The sequence below is a fragment of the Cyclopterus lumpus genome, chromosome 19 (assembly GCF_009769545.1).
Source record: "Cyclopterus lumpus isolate fCycLum1 chromosome 19, fCycLum1.pri, whole genome shotgun sequence".
Taxonomy (NCBI): Eukaryota; Metazoa; Chordata; class Actinopteri; order Perciformes; family Cyclopteridae; genus Cyclopterus; species Cyclopterus lumpus.
The window spans coordinates 1,120,623-1,139,947 of record NC_046984.1 but is presented as its reverse complement, the minus strand read 5'-3'; the positions used below and the strand labels follow the sequence as shown (position 1 = coordinate 1,139,947).

At 42.5% G+C, this 19,325-nt stretch overlaps 1 protein-coding gene and 1 long non-coding RNA gene across 4 annotated transcripts; one reads left to right on the top strand and one right to left on the bottom strand.

The window, feature by feature from the left end:
- Positions 1–217: 217 nt before the first annotated feature.
- LOC117748875 (zinc finger BED domain-containing protein 1-like) lies at positions 218–15,106 on the bottom strand. Of its 3 annotated transcripts, none has more exons than XM_034558993.1 (6): positions 14,956–15,106; positions 7,264–7,403; positions 2,533–4,550; positions 880–974; positions 628–767; positions 218–546 (listed from the first exon to the last, which is right to left on the bottom strand). In XM_034558993.1, exons 3-6 carry the CDS (start codon positions 2,622–2,624, stop codon positions 400–402), a joined length of 474 nt encoding a protein of 157 aa, XP_034414884.1. In that variant the 5' UTR covers positions 2,625–4,550; positions 7,264–7,403; positions 14,956–15,106; the 3' UTR covers positions 218–399. The 3 variants fall into 3 exon arrangements, with proteins under 3 accessions (XP_034414884.1, XP_034414883.1, XP_034414885.1); XM_034558992.1 differs by lacking the exon at positions 14,956–15,106 and adding an exon at positions 13,502–14,524 and having other exon boundaries at positions 2,533–2,651; XM_034558994.1 differs by lacking the exons at positions 2,533–4,550; positions 7,264–7,403; positions 14,956–15,106 and adding an exon at positions 1,081–2,057 and having other exon boundaries at positions 880–997.
- LOC117748876 lies at positions 14,612–17,988 on the top strand. Its single transcript, XR_004611670.1, has 2 exons — positions 14,612–14,725; positions 17,704–17,988. It is a non-coding gene; the product is annotated as an uncharacterized LOC117748876 (long non-coding RNA).
- Positions 17,989–19,325: the final 1,337 nt, after the last annotated feature.

The following is a 19,325-nucleotide window of genomic DNA, read 5'->3' as shown; positions in this document are numbered from 1 at the left end:
TTATATGGCAGGTTTACATTACATGGATGTTAAAATCACCAAGGAGGAGAACGGCAGGTGAAATTGCACAGAGCTGGGTCAGAAAATCAGAGAAGTCAGAGAGGAAGGAGGGGTTTGGCTTGGGGGGGCGGTAAATAACAGCAATTACCAGAGGAGTCGGACCAGAGAGTTTGAGGGCAATATGTTCAAAAGAATGAACGGCAGGAATGGGAATGGTGGTTGTTTTAATGTCCTCCCGGTGGACAGCAGCAACACCACCTCCCCGCCCCTCTGGACGAGGTTTATCTGTGTATGTGAATCCTGTGGGGGTGGTCTGGTTGAGGGAGAAATAGTCCAGGAGTTTATGCCATGTTTCAGTGAGGCAGAGAAAATCAAGATTACTGTCCATTATGAATTCATTCAGAAGGAGGCTTTTGTTATTGAGGCATCCATATTGATGGATGTCCACATGTCAGACGTAAGGCTAACAGCAACCACCGTTTCCATTTTAGCCTTAGCCTTCTCCTTAGCCAACTCATACTTGGCCTCCACCATGGCCTTCAGAGCCTAAAAGAAAAAAAATATAGTGCTGAACTGCGAGACACAATAAAGTACTCTTGTTTCATGCATGCACCCACCCATACACACCTGCCTTGTAGGGATAACATAATTAGGATCCAGTTTGGACACAAATGCCCTGAATCCAACATCATCCACAACAGTGAAAGGCTGTGTGTCCTTCACTATCATGGAGACGAGGGCTTCATCCAGCTCTTGTTTTCTGGTGGCTGGTTAAAAGAGAATACATACAGTGTCTGTTACCTGTCTTTATTTGCACAATAAACAAAAGTGAACAGGGACAAATTGTGATGGTGCATTTGTATTATTGTAATGACTTACCATGGCTGGGTGAAGCTCCAGTTTCCTCCTTATTCTCATACAAGGCACGGTAATGCCTTAGCATGGATGAGGTGTTGTTATTGTACCCCAACTCCCTGGAGCACAATAAACACCGCACCTTTAAATAAAATAAGAAACTGCAAAATACCGTTCTTGATGAGCAAACCTAATGAGTCTGAAATAGAGTTAGATTTAGCTTACCTTATTAGGAGTTATCAAATCAAAGTGTTCCCACACAGGGGAAATCCTCCTCTTCCTAGCTGGCTCCATCTTATCACCTATCCTTCTCACCTCACTCTCCTAACTCTCCAAACTATCTCTCTCTCCAAACTCTCCAAACTATCTCTCTCTCCAAACTCTCCAAACTATCTCTCTCTCCAAACTGTCAACCAACAACACACATTTTGAATGGAGCCTGAGGGGTTTATATTGCTGTCAAACCTCCCGGCAAACTCTGAACAGCTTGCCGAAGCAGTCACGTGGTACAGCCGGGTAGCGAGGCTTCGGACGTCATCATTTTTGGCTCCTCCCCTACATGAAGCAAGCCTCGATACGCGCTTCGAGGAAACGCCCCCTCCATTACTCGACACACGCTTCGAAGCGTCGGCACATCTCGTAACAACACTAATATATATATATATAACCGTTATTTTACGGTGAATTTGTTTAGATTTGTCTTAATCTCTGTTGGATCTTTCTTGAGATCATTAATTCATTAGATTCGTTAGATTAGATTGTCCAAGATCTGAAGATGGGTGAACAGATTCTGTATTCTTTCAATCGGTTTTCTTGCAGTGAGAGATGGATATTCAACCTTTGATTGGTTGCTAAAGAGTATTGTGAAAATATGATTGAAATGTTATAATCTTTATTCATGGTCGTTTATATTTCTCTTGCAACGGTTGTGTCAACCTATTGCTTCACTGTTGTTGGAAATAAGTTTACTGAATCCTCCTCTCCTTTTTGCGTTCTAGTGTGGACAGAGACATTTCGTCAAAAGGAGGTGGTTTGGACAGAATTTTATTCTTCCACGTAGAGGAAATAACCATTAAGAATCATATCTTTGTACATGTATACAGTGCCTTAGTTTGTTTTGGTGGTGGTCTTTGTTGTAATTTGTCCTATTTCCATTTATTTATAGAGTTTATTGAGACACTGACTTAAACACAAATGAGGTCTTTTTTACTTCCTTCAAGGGATGAGGAAAGATGTAGCTATGCCAAGTTATTTACCACACAAATATCCTAAAGTTGTTTGTATTATTCATCTATTTTACTGAAGCATATGGTATCCTTGTGTACTCCAGCACCAGTTTGCAGCACAGGGGGGTTAAGTCAAAGATATCTTTTATTTTATTTGTATTGGTTTGAGAGCAGCTTTAATTGTGTCTTGTTACAGTCTAAATAATGTATCTAAATTAGGTATGGTGTGGAAATATGAATGTAATGAGCACTGACAGAAATAGGACGTGAAGGCTTTGTTGTTCCGACAAATAGGCCTTTGAAATGTAGACAGGACTTTTACGAATGAGAATTCATCAAATAAAAAAAATACTGTCTGTCACCATCAGCAGCCTAAATTCAAAATGCTGTATTTGTCAGTATAATCTTTCATAACCAACACCAGTCCAATACTGTCTTGAATATGTCTTACCTTTGAGCAGAGTAATGTTGATCTGTGGTACTATCTGGTACTGTGGGTAGTGCTGGTACTGATGGGGACTCTCCTCTCCTGGGTGGCAGCATCTTCGACACTCCCTCACCTCCCTACTCCTTTACATACAAACCAAACCAAGGCATGCAAGTCATTTTGTCTTTCTGATTTAACTTCAAATTTCTTGTATTGCTCTTACCTCCAAAAGTCTTTTTAGTCTATTTATCTTCAAATCTAACTTGTTCACAATGTGTGCCAACCGGCTAGTGGATGTCGTCACAGACATATTCATCATATCCCTGACACGGGAGAATTTTCCCTCTGCTTCAAGATTAAGTCTAAATGACTACCGCCCTGTGGCACTGCTTATGGCCCATTGTGATGAACTGCTTAGTGAGAAACCACATCCCAGTCATGGGAATCAGTATCACAAACAACCTGACACGGTCACATCTCCATCCTGGTGAAGAAAGCTCCGTAAACGGAAACATAAGAAGGTAACATTGGGCGCTGATGTACCACCAGACCAAAGAGTGATGACTAGAAAGGATCCGTCTGGTGTAAACAACAGTGTGGTGGCGGGGCGTGGTCAGGCTCAGCTGCAGAGGGGACGGAACGAGGGGTGGTTCAGGGATGAGGTGTAATCAGCCTCAGCTGGGGTTAATCTGTGTGTTTGTCTCTTCCCGATAAAAACAGGAGTAGCGACTGAATTAAATCCAGTGTGCTGCCCTCTTTGTGCCTGCCCAAGACTCACGGGGACGACGTAGGAGCCTTACAGTGGCACCCAATGTAAAGTGGGCACATGCATCGCCAAGAGCAGCACGCAGAGATGCCGACCCAGCCAATCATGGCACTGGGGCAGATGCAGCAAGAGCAGGCGGAGACGAACCAGCAGTTTCTGGGGGTTGTGGTCGGAGGAGACGCTGGTGCTCAGTCAAGTTGCAGTTAGCTGACACTTTTATCGCTACATTTTTTCAAGATGGCTGCTTAATGGCAGCCTCGATTGTTTTGCGTTTTTATTTTGCTCTCGTGTTTTTCACATCTTTTTTGCCTGTTTGTTTAGGTTGCTAGCTCTGTGGTTACAAACACTAGAGTAGCACCTTGAATATATTTAAACACTTGACTAACCTTAACTGAACTCAGAACTCAGAAGAGTAATTAGCCCACTAGCCCCAAGACTTCCGGGTTTAGTCCAATTGCTGTTTTTGTCCTGCAACTGGAACGGCTGGTCTTCTCACCCCTGGCTGCCACGTCGCTATTTTTCAGTTTTTGAATCCTGTGACAATTGCCAGAAAATCTGTAACCAATTATTTTGCAAACACATTGTCAGCAGCTCTTGGAGTTCTCACCCGAGAACAAATCATGCAATGTATACAGAAATCCAAGATGGCCGCTTGATGGCAGCCTCGATTTTTCGCGTTTTTATTTTTGCTCTTGTGTTTTTCACTTCTTTTTGCCTGTTTGTTTAGGTTGCTAGCTCTGTGGTGACAAACACTAGAGTAGCACCTTGAATATATTTAAACACTCGACTAACCTCAGAAGAGTAATTAGCCCGCTAGCCCCAAGACTTCCGGGTTTAGTCCAATTGTTGTTTTTGTCCTGCAACTGGAACAGCTGGTCTTCTCACCCCTGGCTGCCACGTCGCTAGCCATCACAAGCCCACCTGTTTACTCTGCCGGGATCTTTCCGTTCCGGTGCGGTGAGCAGACCTGGGTTGGTCTCCGCTAGCCACCACTGCACCAGGTGGACCTCCATTCTCCGGGCAGGATTGTCAGGCTAACGGGCTGGTAGCCCCTCCAGGCTACCACTCTCTCCTCACCGGACTGCTGCCGTCTTCCCGCTGGTATGCTGTGGATCATCTCGCTGATTCTCCTGGGCTGCACATCGCTTCTCATCTCGCGGACGGTGGGCTCTCGGTCACAGGCTGGCGCTAGCTTAACGCTACTACTCCGCCGCTGTACTCCGCATCGGAGATTCGCGGCTTTGATAACCACCTGCGCCCGGACTGCATGGACATTCTGAAACAACATGGAATACTTCGCCATGGAATACTTCGCCGAGGCAACTGGCTGCTGTCACCCCCATCCTCAAGAAACCTGGACCCTGAGACCATGAGCAATTTCCGGCCCAAACTCAACTGTGATAAATCGGATATGATCATCATCGGCCCCAAATCTCTCACCAAAACCAGTCACAACTTCTGCCTCACCATTGACAACTCCACTCTGTCTCACTCCCCACACGTCCGCAACCTCGGAGTCATGTTTGACAGCAACCTCTCATTTGAACATCACATCAAACAAATCACCAGAACCTCCTTCTTCCACCTAAAAAACATTGCCTGTCTCCGCCCATCACTTTCCTCATCTGCTGCTGAAACTTTAATCCACGCCTTCATCACCTCCAGAATTGACTATTGCAATAGTATTCTTTATGGCACATCTTCCAAAATCCTAAACAAACTCCAATACATCCAGAACTCTGCTGCTCGCCTGCTCACCCACTCCCGTTCCCGTGATCCCATCACCCCTGTTCTCCAGAGCCTTCACTGGCTCCCCGTCCCACAACGGATCCAATACAAAATCCTTCTCCTCACTCACAAAACCCTCCATAATCAGGCCCCCTCCTACCTCACCGACCTGCTCCATCACCACACTCCATCCCGTCAGCTCCGCTCCTCTGATGCCAATCTCCTGTCCATCCCACATAGGACCAAGCACCGGACGTGGGGTGACAAAGCCTTCTCCATATCTGCCCCCTCCCTCTGGAACTCTCTCCCCAAATTCATCCGAGACTGCACTGATCTTTCCTTATTCAAATCGCAAATCAAAACCCACCTGTTCAGAACTGCTTTTAATGTATGATTGTTTGGTTTTGTTTTCTTATCAGGGTCCGAGCAACTCAGAAAGTCCCTATTTATTTGTTTTACCTGTATTTTAGCTATTCTTATTTATTTATTTTTAGCTTTTAGGATGTTTTAATTATGTGAAGTGTCTTTAAGTATAATGAAAAGCGCTATATAAATTAAATGCATTATTATTATTATTATTAGTTACAATTTCTCCTCAGGTACACTTAAATGGATTGAATCATATTTGCTAAATAGATCACAGCATGTCCAAATTCAGAACTATCAATCTACTGCCCTCCACTTGTCCACAGGCGTCCCACAAGGATCTGTCTCGGGCCAATTACTATTTTCTGTATATATTAATGATCTGACATCAGTATGTCCCGATACCAATATTCAAATGTATGCTGATGACACTGTAATTTACTTGCATGGTAACAAAATGGGAGATGTTGCAAATGAACTCACTAACTCCATGGTTCATGTTGGTTAAAGCAATGGTGTTAACAACTTAATGTATCCAAAGCAGTATGTATGTTTTTTACCAAAAGAAACTCTGGTAGTGTAGAACCGGATGTTTTTGTATCTGGGGAGAGGCTAAAGGTTGTATCTGAATACAAGTATCTTGGAGTGCTTTCAAATCTCAGGTGAAAAAGGTCTGTAATTGGGTCAGAATTAATCTAATTTCAGGTCCACACAAAACTACATGTCAACAGAGGCAGTTATATATGCTTTCTATGGTTGTTTCCCATATCACTTACTGTTTAACAACCTGGTCACAGGCTAGCACCACAACTCTGAAACCATTAGTCATTGCATAAACGTACACTCAAAACAAATCTGTTTGCTCTCATCATTGCCCTATACTAAAAAAATATAACTTGTTTAGTTGGAAGAACATGATTAAATATGTGCATGTCTGTCTCATGTACAAGATTACACATGGCTTGACCCCTCCTCCGCTCAAACAATTTGTCATCACACAAACTGGATATCGGCTCACAAGAGGGTATTGTATTGTCCCTCTCAGGAAAAGTGATTTCAGTCAGTCTGCTTTTTCTGTACAAGCTGCAATAGACTGGAACTCCATTCCAGGATCTATCAGAGATCTACAAACAAAGTTAATTTAAAGCTCAGTTAAAGAAATGGTAAGTTAGTACCCAGCTCTGTCAGCACTAGAACGTAACTGCTCCTTACTGTCCTCAATCTGTCCGTGTGGAACTTTCTCTCTCTCTGTCTGTTGTCAGGTGTGTCGGTTGTCGACTGTCTTGACTTTGCTGGTCGACCATCATTCTACCTGCATGCAGGCCTTTCTTGTTGTTTAGCTGTGTCTGACTGATTTATATATTTAATTTAGTCTGCTTGCTTTTATGATCTGTGCCTTTGACATGGATTTTATTATTTTATTTTTTAGTGTCTAACATAATCTTTTTTACTTTTTTAACATAGTTCTCCCTTATTTTATTTGCTTTGTGTGTTTTGAATGAGTGACCTCCTTGCATGCCTTGTTAGTACTTGACAATGACTAAGAGTCTGTGAATGATGATGCTACATATAATAATATTCTCACTCTATTCATTGTTTGTGCACCAATTGAAAAGCATCAATATTGTATAAACCTTGTATATGAAATCTTGTCTCTTGTTTTGTGACATCTGCCTCTTGGGACTACAGATGAAAAATAGCCTCTTGGCTAACTCTGGCACATTTACAGAAATGCTTTTATTAATGTGCACTGTCCCTTATCAAATAAACCAAAGTAAAAAAAGAAATTAAATAAGGCCAGTTGTCAGTCTCTAGTTTTTGCATAAATATGTTGTGTTCTCTCCATTCTATGGATTGGAGTGCAAATGTATGCACCAGGCTGGATTGAAAGGTACCTGGCATCTTCATGGTGGTTCTTTGTGTCCATTTGGTCCTGACTGGGATCTGGATCTTTTCTCTCATAATAGGGCGTCCGGTGGGGGTCCACTGGACAGGCCCAGAGGAGCAGCATGGCCATCATACAGGCTGTGGTCATCTACAATACACAATAACAGTGTTGCTTCATACACACATACATATCATATACTGATACTGTTCAGTTTAAGTCAGACATGGGAGTAAAGTTTAGGTATTTTAGTTTAAACTATTTAATGCTGAAATGAACACACAAGGAGCGTGAAACGTATGATTTCATGGTGGTACTGATTCTTTTACAGAAGATAGAGAATAGAGAAGCTTTGCCACTTCTGTCTTTGTTCTTGTAAAAATTAAAGGACTTGAAAGTTCAAAGAGTTCTTCGTCATGTGGTCCACCCACGTATGAATGTGGACAGTCCCTAGGTCTGTGTGTATAAAGCAGAGATTAGAATCAGAGGTCACTCGAGTGAAAACATGAGATTCATTGAGGATTAAAGTTTCCACCATGAACCCACAAGTCTTTGAACTTCACCGCTTAGGACAACACACACACGTACACCATTTGTAATGTGTGGGAAAGATAACAGAAGAAACCATGGGGTCAAACATTGTGGACTTTGAAGACAGCATGCCTGCCCAATGTTCAACTAACCCAAACCCCCAGCAGTCTACTTTTATTCCACTTAGTGGATTACCCCTTTAAACATCAGTAGGCCATCTTAGCCCTCATGACCAACCGGTCTGGAGTCCAGTGTAACAAACAAATGACAGAAGCAGTCATCCACGTAACACAATTTCAACCACCCATGCATTTGCAATTCTTCCTACTTTACCACATCGTTTCTAGTTGCTGCAACTGTGGTGGCCAAAGTACCAATGCCTGATGAGGAAGTATGCGCAGGCCCTTAGGATAGAAAAGCCCACTTATCAGACATTTGGGTTGGGGCTTATCCAAATATGTGGTGGGTTCAATTCTCTGCCTCTGATAGAAAGCAGCAGTGCAGGTATAGCATTTCATACTGCTTTAGAACATCAGATGCAGCATCCCAGAGAACGTAACAACTGTCCGCTCAACTTCAGGAACTGCACAATATTTGCAACCAGAAGTTAGATATAAATACTACCAATCATTGTAGTTCTTTCGTGACACTTTACATAACGGTTTCAAAGCAACAAAGTGGAACACAAAGATTTGGGCGATTACTAACATTTATCTGGATAGCGGCATACATTGTTGAAGTTGTGTTCAGACCTGTTAGCACTCTTCTTTGCTGATCTTTGATTGGCTATTTGTCTCTGGATAGAGAAGAAGTGGGGACATTGCTCCAGACAGGAGGGGAACAAACAGGGGAGCCCACACTAACAGCAGACAAGGATCCTTACACCTTCGCCGACATGATTTCTCCCTCCTCGAGGGCAGCATCAGACAGTTATATTATTATAGAGTGGTGCTTCGCTGGTTGGTGTACATGTAGTGGTGCCCGCTGCTTTACAAATCCCTGGCAACATGAAGCTGCATTTCTCTGCTGGTGAGTATTGTGGAGAAGCACTGACCAACGTAGTTGAAATCTGTTTTAATAGCAGCCATTGCTTATTTCTTTACTTTCCCAGCTCTTCAATTTCTCTCATTGATTTCCACATGTCTCCTTTTAGATTGTCTTCCTCTATCCTGTCCTTTTCCAACCACGTATCCACACTTTGTTTGTAGAGCATTTTACAATGGGTCAGCCAATCATAATCAAGGACCGGAAAAAACAAAACATTTCTGTGGGTTCAGAAAATCAGTCTCCGATTAATTGTCTGTGTATCAGCTCCAGACTTTATACTTTATGATGAGTGACCTTTTCTAAGCCATGGAAATAACAGATAGGACTTTAATTTATTTAGGTTGTGTTCCCCTTTAGGAAGATACCCTAGAAGTAATATGTGGTATATTCATTGGTGCTAACTTTGTGTTTTTTGTTTCAGAATCCTAAGCACTGTTTGGTTCCAAACAACATTTGACCTAGGGAACTTTCAGCCATGACTTCCCTCCAAAAATAAACCGTTTAATACTCTATGTAAGTATGTTAAAAATGTCCTGGTTGTGGTTATCCTCTACAAGTACGGGTGAAAGGATAATGTAACGAGAACTCACCTCTCTGTTTCGCAACCTCCTGATTTACACATTAATTACTGAGGCCTTAGTTTTAGAACCTTTTCACTCGAAGCATTCTGTTACTCTTAAAGTGCAGACCAATGGAAAGCTGTGTGTGTGTGTGTCTCTCAGTATCTTCCTCTAAATCTCTTCTTAACATTCACTTTTATCTTGTGGCTTTTTTCTTCACTGATGCTATATTGTCATTTCTCTCTCTTAATGATGTTATCATTGTAAAGCACTTAGTTGTTTTTGAAAGGTGCTATACTCAAAAATGTATCCACTTGTCTACCAAACCGAAAAAGCCTGGAAAGTAAATCTGATCATTAGCGTTAATTATGTAGTTCAGAGTCTGCACAAATAAAATCCTGAGTTGACAATTCAAATGAATCCTGCTATTAGTGTTCCAATGTTTGTTGTCTTTGAGAGTTGAGTTTGATTCTTTTTCTTTCCCCAAAGATTTTTTCCCTATGTCCTTTAGCAGTTTTCTATCTTTGTAAATTAGATTCTACCTCTGTCATAAGTGTCTGGATTGAGCCCCAAGCCATTTTCTAGGTTTCTGCTCGAAATATCATACCCAAACTAATCTAACTAAGGTGTAGCTCTGCAACCGCAAAGGCTAGTTGAATAATGTTGGTGTTATAATAAAGGCAACACATGTGGGCTTCTGTTCACTGTGTACGTATTAGTATATATGTTACTGGTTAAGAGTAAATAAAGATGAAAGACAGCCAAAGTTGAATTTCCAGGTTCGCCTAGAAGAAAAAGCACTTTCAGGATGATTATCTCTTTGAAAGATGCACAGAAACAGAAAAGCACATCAGAGATCATAGCACAATATGTGACCAGTCTCTCTGCAAAGTTTGACTTTGAAAAAGTAAAGCAGAACAAAGTTAGGGAGGCAGCTGCATGTCGTCATACAACCGCTGGTTGTCCAGGTGGTGCCCAGCAAACAATGTGGGCTATATAGATAACTGGCAGACTTTCTGGGGAAAGCCTGATCTGATGAGTCAAGATGGTATTCATCCCACTTGGGATGGAGCGCGTCTCATTTCTGCAAACATGGCCAAGTTGATTAACGGACTTAATCCATGACCCAGAACATTTCAGCCAATTAATCTGGAAGAATCACGCCTAGTTTGGCGAGATAGCCTTAAAACATACAAAAAGGCTCTCCTTAATGCCAGAGCAGCCTATTACTCATCAGTAATAGAGAAAAATAAGAACAACCCCAGATTTCTCTTTAGCACTGTAGCCAGGCTGACAGAGAGTCACAGCTCTGTGGAGCCGTGTATTCCTATAGACCTCAGTAGTAATGACTTCATGAACTTCTTTAATGAAAAGATTTTAACTATTAGAGGCAAGATTGACGATCTCTTGCCCTCAACCAGTGCCGATCTGTCATCAAGAGGAGTGGCCTTGGAAACGGCTGTATGCCCTGGTGTATATTTGGATGGCTTCCCTCCTAGACCAATTGTCCTCAACGGTATCTACTTCTAAACCGTCTGTCTCTTAGACCCCATCCCAACAAGGCTGTTTAAAGACGTGTTGCCTTTAATTGGCACCTCTCTGTTGGATATTGTTAATGTGTCTTTGCTAACAGGCCATGTACCACATTCCTTCAAAGTAGCTGTAATTAAACCTCTCCTGAAAAAGCCCTCTCTTAATCCAGAGGTGTTTGCTAACTACAGACCAATCTCTAACCTTCCCTTCCTCTCTAAGATCCTTGAGAAAGTAGTCGCAAATCAGTTGTGTGACTTTCTACATCAGAATAGTTTATTTGAGGGGTTTCAATCAGTATTTAGAAAACACCACAGCACAGTCAGCACTGGTGAAAATTACGAATGACCTCCTAATTGCATCAGATAAAGGACTCATCTTCGTACTGGTATTATTAGACCTTAGTGCTGCGTTCAACACCATTGACCATGACATCCTATTACAGAGACTGGATCAATCGATTGGCATTTCAGGTACCGCAGTAAGTTGGTTTAAATCCTATTCATCAGATCGATCTCAATTTGTATTTGTAAACGATGAAGCCTCAATGACCACCAACGTTAATCACGGAGTTCCACAAGGTTCTGTGCTTGGACCAATTTTATTTACCTTATATATGCTTCCTTTGGGCAACATTATCAGGAAACACTATAAACTTTCATTGCTATGCAGATGATACTCAATTATATCTATCGATCAAACCAGAGGAGACCAACCAGCTCGCTAAAATTCAAGAATGTCTTAAAGACATAAAAACATGGATGACCTGCAACTTCCTGATGTTAAACTCAGACAAAACTGAAGTTATTTTATTGGGCCCTGAACACCTCAGAGATCAATTATCTGGTGATGTGGTTTCTGTAGATGGCATTGCCCTGGCATCCAACACCACTGTAAAGAATCTCGGCGTTATCTTTGACCGAGACTTGTCCTTTAACTCCCACGTTAAGCAAATCTCAAGGATTGCATTTTTTCAATTACGTAACATTTCAAAAATCAGGCACATCTTGTCCCAAAAAGATGCAGAAAAGCTGGTTGACGCGTTTGTTACTTCCAGACTAGATTACTGCAACTTCTTATTTTCAGGCTGCTCTAATAAGTCTCTTAAGTCCATCCAATTAATCCAGAATGCTGCAGCTCGTGTACTCACAAAAACTAAGAAAAGAGATCATTAGCTGCTTTGCACTGGCTCCCTGTAAAATCAAGAATCACATTTAAAATTCTTCTCCTCGCCTACAAAGCCTTGATTGGTGATGCACCATCATATCTTAATGAGCTTGTAGTACCATATTGCCCCACTAAAGAGCTGCGCTCACTACATGTGGGGCTTCTTGTGGTTCCTAGAGTCCTAAAAAGTAGGATGGGAGCAAGAGCCTTCAGTTATCAAGCTCTTTGTGACTTCACGTCTCATAGGGTCCATTGGACCTGGCGGTGTCTGATGGCTGGTGAACCCGTCTCGCGTTGGCCCTGCTGATGCAGCCTGCCCCCCCTCCTCTCTACCTCCTTGTTTCATGGATTGGAGTTCCATTCATACATTGTCATATTCATGTAATGTGTTTATGTAACTTTGTAATGCTGTTCATTCTGTACACATGACATCTATTGCATCTGTTTATCCGGGGAGAGGGATCCTCCTCTGTTGCTCTACTATCTACAAGGGGGGATATCCAGGGGGCATATCCAGGGGGCACCTATAACAAAGAAGGGGTTCCCAATGCCCTCTACGGGAAGTCGCCAGCAGGGTATATTGACAGTGAGCAGTTTAGGAAGTGGTTTGCCGGGCACTTCTTGAAGTTTGCAATGAAGGAGCGCCCGCTGCTGCTCTTGATGGATGGACATCAGTCCTACCTGGATCCAGATCTGGTCCAGGTGGCACAGAGGGAGGGGGTCATTCTTTTGTGCCTGCCACCACATACGTCTCACATCTTTGGACCCTTGAAGACAGATTTCTCTGGTGTTACAGGAGATCTGTCGGCAGTGAGCCACTCCTTCTTGGTTTCTAAGAAGGAATTTTCAAGGGTCCTAAGAGACTCCTTCCAGAGGGTGAAGGATCGGAGAGTGGTACCCTCTGGACCCAATGGCCATTGACTGGTCACGGGTCATGCCGTCCGGGCCACGGCGTGTGTCCTCCTCACCTCCTCCGCCAACCCCATCAGCATCTTCCTGGGCTGGGCCTGATCTCGCCCTTCCCTCCCAACAACCCCTTTCCCCTATCTTTTGAATCCACCCCCTATACCCCATCCCCAGAACCAACCTCCACCTACCTCTACTCGTCCTCCTACCCCTCCCCCTCCCAATCCTTACACCACCCATCCCCTGGTGACATCAGGCTGGATTTCAATTGAACTGGCCCACCTCCTGGCCGAAATCAATCAGTCAGATGTCTGATTTCATTGAGGAAGCGGAGGACCGAGCTGCGAGGAGGTAGGCTCAAGCTCTGGCCAGAAAGGCCAGAGAGCAGCAGCCGGCCAAAAACACCGGCCCGGCAGCCACTTCCTCTACCCTGTCTGGCAGCTCCCGCCCCAGGTGCAGAAGACCAGTGTCCCTCGGGGCTACCTCAGCCAACAGCTCCGGACTTACCATCGCCGGTCCCTCATCCCGCTCTGTCCCCTCTTGTGCCTCCCACGGTTCCTGGCTGCCTGCCAGCACATCATCGCTCCCGAGCCTGCCTGCTGAGGGACACCGCCACTTCCCCTGTCTCCTGGTCAGCGCACACTTATTTTGCAGTTGGATTGACACATAAATCTGAATGCAGTATGTATTTTAGTATTGTTATAATAAAATATGATTATTATTTTAGAGCCTTCAACATCGGCAGCAGGATGTGGCCTACAAAGACTTTCCTCTCCCTCTCACTGTAAATGCTTTATGTAACCTAAAAAAACAATATTATAACATGACGGTGACATTAGTCATGATGAAGACTAAACAAAACATGGTTATGCTTTTTCTGTTATTCATACAGCGTCCCAACCTGCAGAGACCTCATCATCCAGCACCTCGTCTGCTGGACCCACGACGTCCACTGGTAGTGTACTTAATGTTAACTTTCTTTGTATGCCAAAATCTGATCATTTTCTTTAATTAAAAGGTTTTTTTCACACTCCTGAAGACATGGAGACAGTTAAGGAGTGTGGCCGGTGCAGGGAAGCCGACCCTCCCGAGAGCTTCGAGGGACTAGTGTCGTGGGTCCAGTGCTGACCGCAGCCCACACACGTGGTATCACACGGACGAGGAAGATTATTTTGAATGTTATTTGTGTCCAGATTAATTTAGGTTTTGTCTCTTTTGTATTTTGTTTGTCTCTCGTATTTAAATAAATATTGATAATCTTTTCAAAGATTTGCACAAGTCATTTGTCTTTTGCTTTAACAATGTAGCTTTTCAATCATGAATAAATACAATATGTGTGTGTGTGCATAATTGTTAAATTTCATGCAAGAGCAGGTGTTTTTCAACTGACTGACATGAGAAGAGTTTAACAAAACATCCAGCAGGTGGTGGTATAGACTCAAATGGAAACTACGGAGCTTTTATTGCATAGTTTGGAATTGTTGAAGCGTGATATCTTATTGTGAAGGACAGAACTACGATACCGGATATGTTGACAGCATTTTGGTGACCCTGTAACAAGTTAATATCCCCGAAAAACCAGAAGCGCCGTGTGTTTACTACGACGATAGAAGTTTGGCCGGATCAGGCCAAGAGCAGCGCACTGCTAATTTACCGGCATTAGCGTCCTTTTACTGGCTATAGTAAAGGCAAAGCTAACTCAAATAATTAAAACGACATTTAGCTCGAAAGGTAAGAAGTTAAAGCTTAGTTTAACACTATTAAATCAGCTGAAAACGTGATACGATCTTTTTTTTTTAAATCAATATTTTAAGTGACATTTTATTCGAATGTTAGCTCAAATCTGGCCGATTCCGTTACCTATAACCAGAGTGGGTTTCTCAGCGGGTGTGCCGCTAACTGCTTCACACCGGCAATCTATGAACCACTCCAAATGTTAGACCTTGCAGAGACAGGCTCACCGTGACAGCTACTGTCTACCCCTCGTAGCTGTCTGAGCTTCGAGCCGTGCATCTCACCCACTTAGAACTGCCTCCAACCTAGCAAATGTACCGTTATCATTAAGGGAGGTAGAGGAATGGCTATACATGAGACACTGAGCTGGAGGGGGAGAGGAGGAAAACATCGCGAGCTGCTAAACTGGCAACCGGAAGTGATGCAATACGCTTACCGGAAGAGAGAGAGCGATGCGTTCAGGAACCTCAGAAAAGTCTACACGTGTATATGTATGTATGTGTGTGTATATATGTGATTATAATATACGATATTTATATGTTATATAATATATTTACGATATTTATATTTACATTAGATGGTATTTATATATCATATTATACCAAATATCATATATATATATATATATATATATTAATATACTGAATTATATGAATAAGATGTTTTTATTATGTCAGTGTTGGAATAAATGTTAAATATTTAATTACAAAGTAGAAATGCGCGTTTGTTACTTTTTGTTGCATTGAATCATACTGGGATGTTTGCTGAAATTGATTGGATGGTCCTACCAAAAACAAATTCCACCAGCCGCCACTGTACACCTACATCTTTTTCAAATACATTTCTGAAAAAAAAGTAGATATGAGGGATATTTAGGCCTCAGAACATTCAACTCCATGATGGATTATCACTAAGGATTAATGATTCATAAGGGATAACTAATTGCTTGGCATATTTAAGCCTCACACATTAACAATATTTAAAACTGTTTATATATTAATGCATTGGCCTAATGTATTTTAACTCATGAATTGACCCTTAGCTTTGCCCCACCCCTCACTGCTACTCCATCAAGCTGTCCGAGCCACATTATCATGTTACAATCATTAAAAAACTAAAGCAGAATGTGCATACTAAATTCCCTTCTGGTGAAAAACATCAGAGTAATGTGAAGAGGGGATTTCATGGCATTGCTGGAAGGCCAAACACTGTTGGAGCAAAAGACTGCACCAATGTGTGCATCAAAGCTCCATCAACAGACTATCTATGAACTGAAAAAATGTCCACTCCATCAACGTGCAGATAATCTGTGATGCTGACTGCCACATACTCAACTCTGTGGACCACTGGCCACAAGGTAGCCACAGCCAAATGTTAGACCTTGCAGAGACAGGCTCACCGTGACTTGCAGCTTTTCATTATTTTCTTTGCATCAAATAATATCCAACCATTTCTTTTTAACCACCGCCAGTGTTTTTAAACATAAAAACAATGTGGATAGCATCTGGACGAGACAAATCTGCTTTGATAAATGCCGAATATGACTTTACAGGGCAAACATTGCCAGAAAAATATAATGTTCCTGTTGCAGTGGTCAAGCAACACACACAGACGCACAAGGGAGGAATCGTATGCCCGTCGGCTACAGAGGCATAAGCAAGTTTGGGGACTGGCAGGATCAACCTGGGTAGGGAAAGTGAAACACACACACACACACCTGTTGCTCAGTGGGCAGCACATTGCACTGTGGTTGTACGGTGTAGCTTTCAAGAATGTGCTGTGATCAGGATGTTCCTGAAAAGAGAAGCTTTCTCTCACAAGAAATTGTCCCATTCAATCAGAAGAGAAAACGCTAATCAACGCTAATAATTGTGCCCACAGTGACTCGCCATACATTGAGGTAGAGAAATAATTGAAAGTTTAAAACGTTAACAAAAGGATGGAGTTTATTTGCCCTATTGGACATTTTTTCATAGATAGCACAGTTTAGATGGAATCTTTGTTTGGGTTTCAGAGGATTTCTGGACTGTTTCAGAATTTATAATGGGTGTGGATGGCACGGAATGGAATGTTCAGATCTAGAGTGAGAGAGCCAACTGCTAGAGTGATAGGGGGCAACCAAAAGTCCTAAAAAAATTAAACGTATTTTGCCACAAGTCACAATTTTCACTCTTTTTACACCATTTATGGATCAAAACGTAGGGGATCTTGTGCTTGTCCTCACATGTGTCGATGGAATCTAAAATGTTTCCCACATTTGTCAAGAGAAGCCTTAATGAGGGAGCAAGTCCACCTCTGCCCCATAGAGCGTCTTTAAAAAAGTCTTCTCACAGGCAGTCGTACCTAATTTCTAAATCGCCGCTAGAGACACATGTCTTACACAACAGTCCCACCATTCACAGTATCTGTTCATCAAGTCATCCTTCCTCTCAAAAAATATTGGCGAAAGAAATAGAACTACGGTTAACTGACTTTTTGAGTTAGTTAGATAGGTGTTCCCTAGCTTTAACTCCATGTTAAGCCTGGCAACTGTCGTCCCTTTGAAGTTATCACTATGGCAACCTTTGATGTTGGAAGCACACAGGTGTTCTAATTAGTGCAGTTTGACCGACACACACACACAGATTCTCATGTATATGAAGTTGTGGGCCACACAGACAACTGCAGGCTGCTGACTGTGTATGTCTATATGCACGTGTGTGCGAGCGAGTGAACGGATGCGTGCGTGAACGGCCACGTGAGCACCATGTGTGTTTGTTTGGTCACATATACTCCACAAACATAACAAATATATCAGCGCGTTCGGCTCAGTCTTTCCTCTCTATTGATAATACAATTTTGGTGATTTGATCATGTTTTTTTTTTACAGGGTTTTAAATGGTTTTGTGTTAAGATCTCATCTACCCTTCACCCTGGTGTGCTGGTTTCTCCCTCTCTCTGTTTTAATTTCTCTTTCTCCCTCTCAACATACGCAGGCAGGAGCTAACTGGGCGAAGGAAGGATGGGAAGGAGGCAAGGAAGGAAGGAAAGAAAACAAGGAAAGGAAGGAAAGGAAGCCAGCCTTCATGTGTCGCGCAGCCCGAAGACGACAGGCTGCGGCGGGAATGCTACCCCGGAGCGGGTTAATTTGTTTTCTTCGGGTTTTCGTTGGAACAACAAATGCATTGGAGAAAACACCAGTTTACACCCAACTACTAAGTGCAATGGCTAAAACACAGCAGGAGGCAAGGCACTGTCTAATTAAAAGTATGATAGATTTATTTAAAATGTTCTAATGTCTTTTTTTCACTACACAACTGGTAAAAGTTGTTTTATATATATTTTGGATGTAGAATATACTGTTACACTATATTGGCATTTTAGGAGAACTTTTCTTATTCATTTATTATTATTATTTATTTGGTGCAGAATAGTGTTTTGTATTTAAACTAAGGTTTTATTACTGTAATTATGTTTAAATCAGTTCCAAGTTACTAAAATATATTTTAATAATGTTTGCCTCTTCAACATAATATCAACTATGTTTTTTTTTTATATGGGGGAGGGCGGGGTCGAGGGTCGAGGTGAAGCTGGCAGTGTCCCTACCAATGCTGAGACCAAACCTACACCCTTGCGCTCACTGCTCCTCAAACTCAAAGTTAGAGTCAGCACAACATTGTGTTCCTGGATCACACACTGTATGATGTGTGTGTGGGAGGGAACTGGAGCACATCTACTGTCAGTTGTAGGAAGGAATAAACTGTACATTTTAAACTATGCTATAGGCCAGTGATCGCCAACCTGTCGTGATCGACCGGTCGATCTCGGAGATGTTCCCTGTCACTCTCCAAAATAAAAATAAAATAAATTCAGAAACGCATTGTTCCTCATTCTCGAACATTTTCTGAAGTGTCTTCTAAAATGTTTTCTTACGGACTTCAGAAGATCAACGTCAGAAAAGATCTCTGATCGCCTGACTCATGAACGCCTGTGTGTTCTTACACAGCGGAAGTGTTCTCAGCTGCGGTCCCCGGAACGAGGGGAACGTAGTCCGCCGTGGTGCTACAGGTGCAGGGGGACATGCAGAAAGACCTTTATTGAGAACTTCACATATTACACAAGTTACAGAGCACACAGACATAAAACTAAGTCATTAATAAATACATGTTGAAGTGCCTGTACCTTTGCGTAAATGTTTTACGTTACGGCGTTAACTGCCTAACTGGTTATTATTCTGTTCTAACAGACGGCATCACATGACTCCAGTCCTGGCCTCTCTCCACTGGCTCCCTGTCAGTTTTAGAATTGATTTTAAGATTTTGCTGATCACTTTTAAAGCACGCCTGGGTCTGGCCCCAAGCTACATCATTGAAATGTTAGCCCCATATGAGCCAGCTCGCAGCCTTAGATCCTCCGGTGGGGCCCTTCAAGGCCCTTCAAGGCCCTTCAAGGCCCTTCTGGCCGTTCCAAAGTCAAGGCTTAAATCAAAGGGTGACCGGGCTTTTGCCATCAGAGCCCCTCGACTTTGGAACGACCTACCTGAGGGGATAAGACTAGCAGAATCAGTAGCTTCTTTTAAATCACTTCTTAAAACCCATTTTTATAGAAATGTTTTTAA